The following is a 14,601-nucleotide window of genomic DNA, read 5'->3' on the forward strand; positions in this document are numbered from 1 at the left end:
ATATAATTCTTATAAAAATCAGTTCTCATTGGATCATTTAAACATGACCGGTTTATAAAAGTGTATTTACTGTACCAATCTTAGAAGACTGTTCTCTATGAGGAAGAAACCCAGATACAGTACTTTAGCTGGCTGGGATAAATTCAGATTTTATAATTGAGGAACCTGGAAGCTCGGAGAGTTTATAGTACCTTGTGCACTTTCACACAGCCAGGGCTAGGACAGAGATCTGGTTCTTAGTCCAGTTTGCTTCCTCTTATACCCCCGTTATGACTGTGCAGTGAACAGAGCATCTACCCAATATCGATTTTGAGAGATGCTTTGCATCTTCTGGAATTTGATAGTGGTTTTGGGACCTTTGCCTCAAAGGGTTAAAAATGTCGAGCTTTCTTGAAGTCCGAGGACAGACCTTCATTACAACTAGTTTTATGTTGTTTCCTTTTGCAAGGAGCTGTTTCTGTGCACCCTCTCCTCTCTTCTCAAATATGATGACCTAGAAATTCTTTTTCACATATATGTACATGAGGAATGCAGGAGCCTTACAGTTAATGACTAACAAGAATGTAAGTCAGGAAGCTGTGTGGTAGAGTGGTGAGAACCTGTGATATTGGAACCAGGGGCCTGAGTTCCTGTCCTGCTTCTACTCATCAGTTGAGTGACAGTGAACAAGCCTCTTAACTTCACTGAGCCCTCAGTCTCATCCTGGGTAAAATGAAGCTAATAATACTATTGCCCACGTTGTTGTGAGAATGAATGAATGTATATCAACAATGTGTGCGTATATTTTGTGCCACACACTAAGTACTTTAAAGGACACCACAGAGGTGGGGGGAACTCAAGTCTGTACCCTCATAATCTGCTTTACATATTCAGAACAATCAGAGAACAGTAAAATCTTGCATAGATTCCAGTATTGCTTTAGTAATGGTGCATATGGAACATGCAGTAGTTGCTGAGAGATGAGGCAGATGTTTGCTGGCTTCAGTAGATGGGAAAAGCACTTCAAACTCAGTATGTCCCAAACCAAACTCATAATCTTTCCTCTAAAGGTGAATCTCTTCTGGAGTTCCCATTTCCTACTTTTCCATTGTGGGACTCATAGAGCTAGGAAACATCCTTACCACCATATCCAGTTGACCCCCATATCCAGCCCATCCCCCCCAAGTCTCCATTGTCTTTCACTGACCACTTCAGTAGCATCCTAATTAGTCCCTTAAGTAGTCAATATTTTGCTCTTCCAGTCTAATAAAGTCTTTTCCTTTTAGTGGATTCCCATTGCAATCGGGATAAAATACAACTCTTACAGTATGAAAGAAACTCAGTCCTTTTGGACTCAGGATAAAATCCAGTTCTTTAACATTGCCTGCAAAACTCTGCTTCTTTGGGCTGTCTGGCTCTTCCCCCTAGACTCACCTTACACCCTTTGTCCGCTAGACACCCATACTCCAGTGAACGACCTTCCTTTGTTCTTCTAAGGTAATATATGTCCTCTTGCCTCAGGGCTTTTACATGTGCTTTTTTTCTGTAGCTCTGTAGTTTCTCAGCTTTCAGATCTTAAGATATTCCTCATTAACACCTCTCTGACCCCCAGACTAGATCATATCCTGCTGACAGTCTGTTCTCAGAGCCCCTGTATGTAAATCTTTGGGTTTGTAGGTATGTATTTGTGCAAGATCATTGTGTCCTCAACTCTAAAATGACTTGCCTTCTCACTTGGAGTAAAAAACCAAAGTCCTTTCAATGACATTGAGGCAAGTCTGCCCTGTAGTCATCCCAACCCCCAACTCCTATACCTTCTCCCCTCCCTTACCCTATTCCAGCCACACAGACCTCCTTGCTGATCCTTGTACATATAGATGCACCAAACAGAGTCCTGCCCCAGGGCCTTTGTACTTGCTGTTCTCTCTGATGGGATGTTCTTTCCCCAGCTGTACAGGTGGCTTACTTCCTCACTTCTTTTAGATCTTTGCTTAAATGTCACCTCTGTGAGGGCTTCCTGAACCACCCTGTTTAAAATCTACGTATCACCCCTTGTAACATGCTCCTGCTTTCCCTGTTTTATTTTTCTCCATGGTACTTATCAGCATCTGATATATTATAAAAGTTACTTGTTTATTTATTGTCATTCTCTCCTCACTCTGATGTCAGCTCCACGAAGAATGAGATTTTTATCTTTTTCTGTTGTTGTTCGTTGCTGTATCCCCAGTGCCTAGCGGTCGCTAGCGTCTAGTAGGCATTTTCTAAATATCAGTTGAATGAATACATGAATGAATGACTTTGACTATTTTTCTCATTAAAATTTTAGCTCATGAGGGCATGGGAAGTGTCTTTCATTTTCTATTTACTCTCAGCCCTTGGCACATTGTGAATGTACAGTAAATATTTGTTAAATAGATAGACAAATAAAAGGGTGTAAATTCAATTTAACCTAAAAAACAGTGATGTAACGGGACATGACCTTCATGGGTAGCAGACAGAGACATGGAAACTCTGCTTCAGTTGGCATTTCATGTATGGGCCCTTCCCCTTCCCCTGCAGATGAATTGGGGATAGAGCTGTGTGAGTGAGAAAATCACTTTTTGGTAATGACTCTTCAGTGACAGAATCCATTTGTCTCTTGTTTAACTGGAGACCAAACATCGTATACGTATAAATACGGATGTTTGTTTAGAACAAGTAGCATCATGATGGGGGGGCAATTAGTGACATGTAGGATTTGGTTTTCTTGCAGAAAACGCTGTTCTGTATCAGAACTACAAAGAAAAGGCCCTTGACATTGACTCTGATGAAGAGTCGGAGCCCAAAGAACAGAAATCAGGCGAAAAAATTGTGATTCACCATAAGCCACTGAGGTCCACGTGGAGCCAACTCTCTGCGGTGAGTGTGTACCTTCTCTTTTTCTATCTGCGGGAGTGAGAAGACCAAGTTGTGGACATTATGCCTGGCTGTGGTTTTAAGTTTTTCTACCAGTGATCCTGTAACCCTAAGGAGAAAGACTCTTCTTTTTAGATTGTGAAGTATTTCTTGAAACTCTGCAGGCACTAGTGAGAACATGAACTTTGACAGTTCTGATCAGGAAAATTTATCAGGTTTTTATAAAATAAAAGACTGATGTACTATGGACTCTGGAAACTCTTCCTACTCAGTATCTTTTCTTGTTTTCTTTATGGAGTGTGTATGTAGTGGTAACTTAATATATCCTGAGCTTTACCGTAATTATGGCTATATATACATATGTATATGTATGACAAATGTATATGTACCTACGCACAACAGGGAACTTATTACACTTCTTCCTTGGAAATTTCATTTGATAGGGACACATTTATATTTTCTTGAAAATGGTTAATGAATGGCATTCTGTTCTGTCTCCCCGTGTGCATCTTTTGTTTGCGAGTGTCTGACACTTACTTTTGTGTGGATGAGTAATTTCTCCTCTCTGCATCAAGCATCTTTTGTTTTTAGCCGTAATTTCTTTTCCTCCTGGCTTAACAATGTCACAGTGTGATGCTTAGTTTACTTGATGTGAGTTTGGGGACATCATTTGTGGGCATCTGATGCATTACCAAGTAGGAAGGAATTCCCGTGGCTGGCTTGGGTGGTGGGAGCATTGCATGAAAAACAGGCCAGTGCAGCTCTGTGAGACCTTTGGCAATATGGGAGCAGAAGTGATTCCCTCTTAAGCCGAAATGAGCATTGTTCAGAGTCAGGAATCTCATGTATTTAGGGAACCCGTCAGCATAAGTGAAGAAGTTGTATATGTTGGCGCTCATAAATTTGACCGTGGAAATGTGTGCATGTTGATAATGGGGATGACTTCTAGCTCAGGCTCTTCCTCCCCTCTTCTGCCCTGTGTTGGAATTCAGAATTCTAGAAACCAAGCCCTTTCTTCCTGTCTCTCTCACACCCCCTAATTTGGTTCTAAGGAGAAGTTATGTATTTCCAGTCCCCCCACGGTGTGACACCCTTAGTGTTATGCCACAGATTAAAATGCCTACAGGGGCAGAGCAAGTAGTGTTATAAGTGATGCTGGTGAGTGCAGGTGATGGGGAGTGGCGGGGACTGTGGTCCATAGGCCTTGTATGAATTGAGCAGCGGACACTTAGTTCAAACCAGCCCCGTGTTACAGTATTTTCTGATATTTAAAAAAGAGAATACAGAAAGCCAGATTTTTACGAGTATTATCCTAATTCAAGTTTTAAAAAATGTTGTATGAGCCCGACAACATCTATGGGCCAGACTTGGCTCCTGTGCTAACAGTTTGCAACTTCCGTGATGCTTCTGTGAATTTCGCAGTGGTGAGGTGGTATCATCTGTCCACAGAACCGGCATATTGGTAGCCTTATTTCCTAATCTGATGATCTTGTGGTATTATATACCAATGCAGATACTTGGAAAAACTGGTGACAAGGCCCACACAGGCCAAGATGGCTCTAAATGGCTGTCATTCCATTGTTGGTATGGACCATTTGGTAGAAGATTCTCAAGAAGAAGACTGTGGATTTTTTGAGTTCTTTCTCTGGGACAGCAGCTGCGTTTGTTAGCACAGGCCTAAATCCTTCTGTTGTTCTTTGAATGCTAAACAAAAATGTGTACTTCTGTGTCACTTACACTCTGTTCCAACTTAGCTTTAGTACCAAAAACCAGGCTGCCATATTTATGCCTCCTGGGGTTTGGCTTTCATTTAGATTAACAAATGCACATTGAAATAATACTACATATCCTTCAGTACAACTTCAAATATGGGCATGTGTTTTATTTGGCAAAGGATCAATGTGCTGATGTGCCGTTTGTTAACAAGATTGATATCAGAAGACTATCTGGTGATAAAATGTAAAGCTATAAAATGGGTTCTAACTGCAGCGTGTGTTATCTTGGATTTGAGTGTTCCCAGGAGGCTTGTGTGTATTTATTGTGTTGGTGGCAATTACATTTAATCAAAGCAGCGTGATTGGACTTTGCCACTTTGCATCACTTGGGCACCAGCCTGCATTTTCTTTGTGCCTTTTGTGTCTCCGTTTCACTTTTAAAACATATTAATTTTTTTTTATTATAAAGTACTTCAAGCATGTAGAAAAATTAAAACTTAAGTTTGTGTAATAGATTTCCAGGTACCTGCCCTCCAGGTACCAGCTTGAACAGATGTTAACATTTTAACATATTTATTTCAGCCTTCTATTTTTTGAGGCAGATTCAGTTAACCATCCTCCTCTCCAGTCCTTTTCTCTTTCCTTCCTCCCCAGGGGTCATCACTGTCCTGAAGTTCTCTTCTGTCCTTCCCACGTGGGTTTTCTACCCTCTAAAAAGTTGCAAGCAGCTCTGGCTTTTAGAAAAAACAACAGAAAGCAGCGATTACTTTTTTAGAAGCCTAACAGTTAGTAAATATCCAGGTTGCAGTTAGGGCCCTAAAGAGAAGAGGCTTCATGAATTATGAAAAATGTCAGGATGTTTTCTGTAAAGGGTAGACACCTCCGTTTCTCTGTCTGACCTTGTGCCCTGATCTCTCCTTGTAAAGGGGCTGCAGTGTTTAGGGCAGGTTTTGGAACACTTCGACTTTCCATCATCTTTCCATGCTTAACTTTTAATAATACCAAATAAGTAGGGTAGTCCCCATCCTGTCTTTAACACAAAACTCTTCCTCGACTAAGGCCTTGATCCCAGAAAGGGAATAGGACAAGGGGTTTTCTGGCAAAGGGTTAGGTCTCAGTTTGGCATCTACTTTGACTTTCTACTTGGGAGGGGTGCGTGTGAGCACACCTGTGCATTAGCTGCTGTTGATTGTTTTATTTTGTAAAAATCTCTTATCTTTGTTGCCAACACGTGACTGCCTCCTGAGGTGATAAAACTTTTATCCATTGACTGTAATGAGCATCCAGTATGCAGGAGACTCTTTAGAAGAGCCGCAATTTGCAGTCATTTCTGGTTGCTGGGTAAGGTCCTGAAGCCTGCAGTCTGTATGTAATTTGTCTTAGTGTGTTTGTTTATGATGTGTCTCCTTTGGTTTCATGGGACAACCACGAAAGGTGGTTCTCCGTGTATGGTGTTGGGACAGGTTTAACTGTAGCATTGTGGTCACCTAGGAATGAGGGAGAATTAGAACTGAGTTAGAGAGGCATTTAATTGGGCCTTCATAGAATAGAGAAAGTCTAGGCTTCCCTAGTTGGATTATAGTGACTTAGTGGTGAACGTGTGTAGCAGTGTGGCTTTGCTGACGGGATCTCCATGTAGAAGTGGGGTGTTCTCCATTGTCAGGAACACAGCCTGGGCTCCACACTGTCATCAGATGGTGCCAGGCTTACTCTTCCTTCACTTGATTGTCAGAGGATATCGATCTATTCTTCATCAGAAATATAGGATTTCTTCATTCCAGGGAACATAATTTTATGCTGCTCTTCAGGCCTTGGGGAACACTAATATATGAGAAATAAATGATCGTGGTTTCCAGGTTTCAGTTGGTCATAAGTGGAAGAAATTGGAGGTTTCAATTTGAAAAGTCATTTTTGTCCTCCAGAGATCTGTGCCCAGAGACAAAGGAACCTGCCATACACAGGTGAATGGCCCAGCAAATCACCTAAAATGGCATCATGAGGACTGAGACAGCAGTTCTTGGATCTCTGGGCAAAGCTTGTGGGTTTGAAGAAAAATATTGATTGTATTATTAGTGTGGGATAGAACACTGAGTACCTGCTACAGTTAGTGCTATAGGTGGGTAGCAGCTGAGTCCTCCATGCAAAGTGAACTTCAGGTTTCTAATCAGTTTCATCCTTTAATGGGATCCCGGAAGGATTTACAGTATTACTGAAGATAAAAAATCAATCTTGACTGGAGTGTTTTTGCTTTTTGTCATAACTTGACCCCTCTCCCCATCACGTGCTATGCATTGGACTAAAAAATGACAGTTGCGAAACCGGTGTTTGTTTTGTTAAGTTCCGTGACAGCCCCAAAGCCACACTTGCCAGCCATGCCCTGACCCCATTTGTTTGCCATGGGGTGTGTTTGTGTAATTTCCACCGCCTTGACACCCCAGGTACCTTTGACAAGGGTGCTCAGGCTCCAGAGGCAAAAACAAGCACACAGGCCAACATTCTACTTGGATTCAATACCAAATGCAGTCACCTGACATCCACCTGCTATAGTCATCCTCTTACTGGACTCTTCCTTTATACTTGCTGACACGTGGCTTTAGCAGTAATCTTAAATCATTTTGAATATTTCTTCAGTTTGCTCAAAAATTTTAAACTCTATTCTGGAACTGGTTTTTCATGTTTTCTTTAAAGTACGTCTTCAGCTGTCCTTAGTGTGGCTAGCTAGGTTCATATCTAGAATTAGGACTTTGGTCTTTTGAGTTCTGGAATCAGCTCCTAAAGACACACATAGTTTGCTCTGGTTGACCTTCTGGAACTGCCAAATGAGAAAGGGCGATTTGAAAAATGGCCATTTGATTATCAATGTAATTTCATTCAGTTGAAAACATAACACACTTTGGAGTCTTTAGCAGTTCCATTTGGTGGGACTTATTCTTTTAGAATCTACACCACGTTTATTGTGAAAGACACTGTTTTCTACTGAAAATCAGAGCTCAAAAGATGTAGTAAATCTGAATATCCTTCTGTTTGCAGAAATGCTTAATGCATTTAGAGGTCATCGACAATTTCATCCTTTTCCCTTACATTTTCACAGTTGTCTGAATTAATTTTCAGTTGTTCAGTGAGTTGCTGCTTAAAATAATCTCTTCAGTCATAGAATTTTCCATTTACATTTTTGCAACATAGCAGTCTCATAAAATTATTTTTTTACCTTAAATGGTGATTAATACCTTTTATCATATCTATCTTTTATGTTTAAAAAATAGAAAAAACATTCCCATTTTTCACATCTGGCTTACTTTTGGTACTCACAATGTAAACAGTCAGGGCTTTAGACGTGTACTCGTGCACACTGTTAAGTGGGAGAGTAGGTCTCCTGGAGTGTTTGTATCTTTATAAACAGAACTGGAGGTCCATGTGCCTGGGCCTGGGAGCCCCAGCAGAGATCCTGGTCCAGCTAAGAGGGCTGGAGCTGGGATCTGCTTAGCCTGGGGCAGGGAGCGGGCTCTGTTATACTCTTGTCATTTCAGTACAATTAGATTGTGGTGTTCCTTCAACATTTTTGAAAATTGATTTTGACTGTATAAGCAATACATAGCACATGTTCCATGACAAAAAATTAAACATTTCAGATGAGACCAAAGTCTCTTTTGATCATATCTGCAATCCCAATCTCCTTCGCCTTCTCTCTAGGCAACGCTGTTCTCAATTTGGTAACGCTCTTCTTGAAATCCACGTATATACATGTAAGGAAAAAATAAAGATTACGTGCATTTACATAAATGATACACTGTGCAGCTATTACAACTTGTTTTTTTCCTGAACAGTGTGTCTTATAAATCATTTCACGTCTCTACACGATGATCTTCAGTGTTCTTTCTAGTCTCTGGGTTAGGCTATAGGATGGATATGCATTTCACCATCTTTCTTTTCTGGGGAGCTATACCTGCTTTGAGAATCTGGTAAAAGTTGTGAGCCATGGACCTTCTCGTTAGAAAAATGCACACACAAGTAGATGTGTAAAACTAGTTTATACTTTTTGTTTTTTTCAGTTTCAGTTTGGGAGTATTTTTTCTTTTGACTTTATCTCCAGATACTGGGGATACCTCACTGTAGCTCCCTGTGTATTGAGTACATTTGCATGTTGTTCATGTCACCTCTAGAAGTTTTTCTTTTTCTGAATTATAGCGATGGTGGAGCTATAACCCCTTCTGAAAAATATAGAGAGATTGAGAAAAAAACTACTCTGGTTGGAGCTTAGTAAGCAAAGGGCAATGGAGTGGTAGATGTGCCAATATTTATATTGTTGATTCTCCGGAGAGAACAATGGGTTGTGAAAATGTGGGTGTGTGTGCCTCAGGCCCTGAGGGCAGGTACGGAGCAGAAGAGACAGGTGCTCCAAGAAAGTGGGAGGACATGAGCATAGGGGTGTTTCGTATTGGTTGGTGTAAGTACAAAAGGAGGTGTTTCAACTGGAAACCTAGACCTGGGACCCAGACAAAGAGGGTCTTATTTCATTGAGCAGAGAATTGATGAGAGAGATTGATGAATGATTCCTTGATTCCCCTAGTCTTTATGGAGGGCCCTCTTCTAGGCAGTGGAGATAGAGCACAAACAGACTCCACTTTGCTTTCATGTCCTTGCTGACACCCTGAATGGCAAGACAGACACCAAATTATCCCACATGGACATGCAGAATTGCTGTGTTAGTGCTGTGAAGGACGTGCTTGTGCTGCTCTGAGATCCTGTGGGAAGGGCACCTGTCTGGGCAAGATGCTGTCAGTCAAGGGAAGGTGGCAAAGGAGATGACAAGAGCTGCCATCTGACCAGCTACCAGATAAGTGTCAGGTCAGAGTTGTTGTTAGAGGGGCGGGTGCAGGCTGGAGGGGTCCCAAGCAGAGAAAACATCACGTATGCTATGCGGACCCTTCGGGGTGATGGAGGGTCAGAGGATTTGAGAAAAAGTCAGTGCACCTGCAGCTTCTTTATCTCTTTTCTTCCAGCCTCTACCTGTTGGGGGGTCCAGAGGCTCCATCCTTGGGGCTCCTCTTTTGTCTGCACTCCCTTGGTGATCTCATACAGTCTTGTGGCTTTAAATACATCATCTACTCTGATGACTTTCAAGTTTCTGTCTCTAGACTGGACCTTTCCTTGAGCGTCAGACAAGGATATCCAGCTTTGTTTCTGGTATCTAACCAGCATCTCAAAGTTAACCTTTCCAAAAGTTGACTTCTGATCACTCCCTTCTCTCCCACCCAAATCAGCTTCTCTCATAATCTCTTCTTTTTCTCAGCAAATAATGACTCCATTTTCTACTTGTGAAGGTCAGAACCCTTAGAGCCTTTGCTCACTCTTCTCTTTCTCCCATAACCTACTTCCGACTTGATGCAAAGTCTGTTGCCTGTAACTTCAGAATAGAGCTACTTCTCTGCTGCCACCCTGTCACTGTGGAGGTGGATTGTCCCCATTGCTTCCCAGCTCAACTCCCTGCATCTACGTGGGTCTGTTTTGGTCTCTTCTCCATATAGCAGCTATATAGTTATATTGTTGAATTGTGATCCTGGTAAAATGTACTGAGATATTGTCCCTTTGTTCTGAACCCTCAAGTTATTTCTTACCTCCACTCAAAATAAAGGCCAAGCCTTACAGGGGCCAGTGAGGCTGTGTATTCTGGCTCCTGGTTACTCTCTGGACTCATCCCATGCTTGTTGCTCAGTTACACTGATGTTCCTCCAGTACAAGGTGCACTCTGCCTCAGGGCCTTTGCACTTGCTGTCTCCTCAGCTTACAATAAATAGCTCTTCTTCCAGAGAGCCACATGACTTTCTCACTACCACCCCCTTAACGTTTCTTATTCTCTTCCTGACACTTACCCCTCTAACATACTATGTGATTTACTTTTCTTGTTAATTGTCCATTTACTCCCACTGGAATAAAATCTGCATGAAAGCAGAGATTTTTTCCTATCCTGTTCCTAGCACATCATTGCCTGACTTACAGTAGGCTTGCAGTAAATATGTGATGAATTTATGAGTGAATGTATAAATGAATGAGTAAAGGCAAAAACCTAATCCCATAAGTGAAAATAACAGCAAAAAAACTCAGCGGGGAAAACAGCCAGGAAGTTTCCTATTTGGGGCTATTTGGAGGCTGTTTTTAATTTTTATTTTAAAGGAAAAATTCTCGACAGTTTGGCTACATCCTGGATTTAATAAATGTCTTTGATACATTAGGAAACTTGGTATCTTCATAGTTTAGAACTACCTATGGTAGGTATTTGCATACTACGAAATCAAATTAAATTACAGCCTCCCTCATCCTCCACTTGGTATTTCTTTTGGGGAGGTAGACGGATACATTCAAGAACAATAGGAGTCTGTAGGAATATAGTGTAATTAGGTAAAAGGAAAGAAGGCTCGGTTACTTTGAGGAGTTCTGAATAACTGTGGGGAAAGGCTCTATAATACTGAGCTTGCACTTGTGAAAATCATCCATTAGATTCTTGTATCTGCCCTCTTGACCTTAAGATGTCCCCTTGTGGTGTCTCTTCTCTTGGTCCAGTGATGGGGCTATTCATCAGAGCCATATCCACAGGGTGATTTGTCTCTATGATGATTGATTAGAGAAATTGTCACCATCAAAATTACTGTTGAATCTTTAAATGTGGAACTAGTGCTTAAAAACTTTTTTCTCAAATTAGGTTGATTTATCCAGAGTACTTATAGCCTGTTGATGTTCTACATGATTAATCCGTACTCTTATGTCTTACAATTATTATGGCATTTATTATCTGTATATCTGTTATCTGGGGGGATAAGGACTGTAGCCAATGGACAGCTTCTGCAGAAGGAAGTATTTTTGCCAGAGAAAGGAAATTGCAGATTATTTTCCCCTTTAGTGTGGGAGATAAACTCTGCTACCCATCCAACTGCAATAACATAAAAATGGAGTAGTTCATATTTGGGGCGGCAGGAAACCCTGCTTCTGGCGGTTATGTGCAAAGGAGTATGGTTGTTGTCTGCTCAACTCATACTCAGCTGGGGTTAAGGTCTCAGTGTGAGCAGGCAGTGCAGATAGCTGTAGCTGTGGGACCTGTCATTGGATCATCATGATATTAATTTATTTACATACAGTTAAATTATTAACGCAGTGTTTGCAGAGGAGACTGTGCACCAGGGATTATACTAGGTCATTTCACTCAGCTTATGTCGAGCTTGTGACAATACCATGAGAGCGGGTACTATTTCTCTACTATATATTGAGGCAGCTGAGACTCCGAAGTGACAAATAGGGTTACTCTCCTACTGTTTTCTTTAGGGTCTTGAGGTTACTTGGAACAGAGCCTCTAAAGTTTCGCTAAATAACGGATGTGTACCCAGGGCTCTGGAAGAGCAGGAACCACATTTCTATCTGGTACTTGGCCAGGAATGTGACTCAGTCTCAAAAGTGGCCTGTTGGCTATTTCTTCTCATGAATTGGCTCATTTTCCCTTTTTGCCAGGTCTGTCTTCTCTCCTGAGAGCTCCTGCATACTCAGAGTTTCTGAGTTCTTGTAACTTAGACTTGAGGTTATCTAGCGTGGTCCAGCCCCTCCTCATGTTATCCTTTCAGCTTCCATGTATAGCTACCCAGGTCAATTTCTTTCTTTCTTTCTTTTTTTTTTAAACATCTTTATTGGAGTATAATTGCTTTTCAATGCTGTGTTAGTTTCTGCTTTATTACAAAGCGAATCAGCTATATATATACATATATCCCCGTATCTTCTCCCTCTTGCATCTCCCTCCCACCTCCCTATCCCATCCCTCTAGGTGGTCACTGAGCACCAAGCTGATTTCCTCGTGCGATGCAGCTGCTTCCCACTAGCTCTCTATTTTACATTTGGTAGTGTATATATGTCAATGCTACTCTCTCACTTTGTCTCAGCTTACCCTTCCCCCTCCCCATGTCCTCAAGTCCATTCTCTACGTCTGCGTCTTTATTCCTGTCCTGCCCCTAGGTTCATCACAACCTTTTTTTTTGATTTCATATATATGTGTTACCAAACAGTATTTGTTTTTCTCTTTCTGAGTTACTCCACTCTGTATGACAGACTCTGGGTCCATCCACGTCACTACAAATAACTTAATTTCATTTCTTTTTATTGCTGAGTAATATTCCACTGTATATATGTGCCACATCTTCTTCTTCCGTTCATCTGTCGATGAACGCTTAGATTGCTTCCACGTCCTGGCTATTATAAATAGTGCTGCAATGAACATTGTGATACATGACTTTTTTTTGAATTATGGTGTTCTCAGGGTATATGCCCAGTAGTGGGATTGCTGGGTCATATGGTAGTTCTAGTTTTAGTTTTTTAAGGAACCTCCATACTGTTCTCCACAGTGGCTGTACCAATTTACATTCCCACCAACAGTGCAAGAGGGTTCCCTTTTCTCCACACCCTCTCCAGCATTTATTGTTTGTAGATTTTTTGATGATGGCCATTCTGACCGGTGTGAGGTGGTACCTCATTGTAGTTTTGATTTGCATTTCTCTAATGATTAGTGATGTTGAGCATCCTTGCATGTGTTTGTTGGCAATCTGTATATCTTCTTTGGAGAAATGTCTGTTTAGATCTTCTGCCCATTTTTGGATTGGGTTGTTTGTTTTTTTGATATTGAGCTGCATGAGCTGCTTGTATATTTTGGAGACTAATCCTTTGTCAGTTGCTTTGTTTGCAAATACTTTCTCCCATTCTGAGGGTTGTCTTTTCGTCTTGTTTATGGTTTCCTTTGCTGTGCAAATGCTTTTAAGTTTCACTAGGTCCCATTTGTTTATTTTTGTTGTAATTGTCATTTCTCCAGGAGGTGGGTCAAAAAGGATCTTGCTGTGATTTATGTCAGAGAGGGTTCCTCCTGTGTTTTCCTCTAAGAGTTTTATAGTGTCTGGCCTTCCATTTAGGTCTTTAATCCATTTTGAGTTTATTTTTGTGTATGGTGTTAGGGAGTGTTCTAATTTCATTCTTTTACGTGTAGCTGTCCAGTTTTCCCAACACCACTTATTGAAGAGGCTGTCTTTTCTCCATTGTATATTCTTGCCTCCTTTATCAAAGATAAGGTGACCATATGTGCATGGGTTTATCTCTGGGCTTTCTATCCTGTTCCATTGATCTATATATCTGTTTTTGTGCTGATACGATATGGTCTTGATTACTGTAGCTTTGTAGTAGAGTCTGAAGTCAGGGAGCCTGATTCCTCTAGTTCCGTTTTTCTTTCTCAAGATTGCTTTGGCTATTTGGGGTCTTTTGTGTTTCCATACAAATTGTGAAATTTTTTGTTCTAATTCTGTGAAAAATGCCATTGGTAGTTTGATAAGGATTACATTGAATCTGTAGATTGCTTTGGGTAGTATAGTCATTTTCACAATGTTGCTTCTAATCCAAGAACATGGTATGTCTCTCCATCTGTTTGTATCATCTTTAATTTCTTTCATCAGTGTCTTATAGTTTTCTGTATACATGTCTATTGTCTCCTTAGGTAGGTTTATTCCTAGGTATTTTATTCTTTTTGTTGCAGAGGTAAATGAGAGTGTTTCCTTAATTTCTCTTATAGATTTTTCATCATTAGTGTATTGGAATGCAAGAGATTTCTGTGCATTAATTTTGTATCCTGCTACTTTACCAAATTCACTGATTAGCTCTAGTAGTTTTCTGGTAGCATTTTAGGATTCTCTATGTGTAGTATCATGTCATCTGCAAACAATGACAGCTTTACTTCTTCTTTTCCGATTTGGATTCCTTTTATTTTTTTTTCTTCTCTTATTGTTGTGGCTAAAACTTCCAAAACTATGTTGAATAATAGTGGTGAGAGTGGACCATCCTTGTCTTGTTTCTGATTTTAGAGGAAATGGTTTCTGTTTTTCACCATTGAGAATGATGTTGGCTGTGGGTTTGCCATATATGGCCTTTATTGTGTTGAGGTAAGTTCCCTCTATGCCTACTTTCTGGAGGGTTTTTATCATAAATGGGTGTTGAATTT

General features: G+C 40.8%; 1 protein-coding gene across 6 annotated transcripts in view; it reads left to right on the forward strand.

Annotated features, from left to right (window-relative positions):
• Positions 1 to 14,601, forward strand: part of ARHGEF26 (Rho guanine nucleotide exchange factor 26) — a 159,478-nt gene that overhangs the window by 3,896 nt on the left and 140,981 nt on the right. For all 6 annotated transcript variants that reach the window (XM_036849635.1, XM_036849637.1, XM_036849636.1 and 3 more), the window contains exon 4: positions 2,732 to 2,877. In XM_036849635.1, coding sequence (XP_036705530.1) covers positions 2,732 to 2,877 — 146 coding nt within the window. The remainder of the gene's footprint in view (positions 1 to 2,731; positions 2,878 to 14,601) is intronic.

The sequence above is a fragment of the Balaenoptera musculus genome, chromosome 4 (genome assembly GCF_009873245.2).
Source record: "Balaenoptera musculus isolate JJ_BM4_2016_0621 chromosome 4, mBalMus1.pri.v3, whole genome shotgun sequence".
NCBI lineage: Eukaryota > Metazoa > Chordata > Mammalia > Artiodactyla > Balaenopteridae > Balaenoptera > Balaenoptera musculus.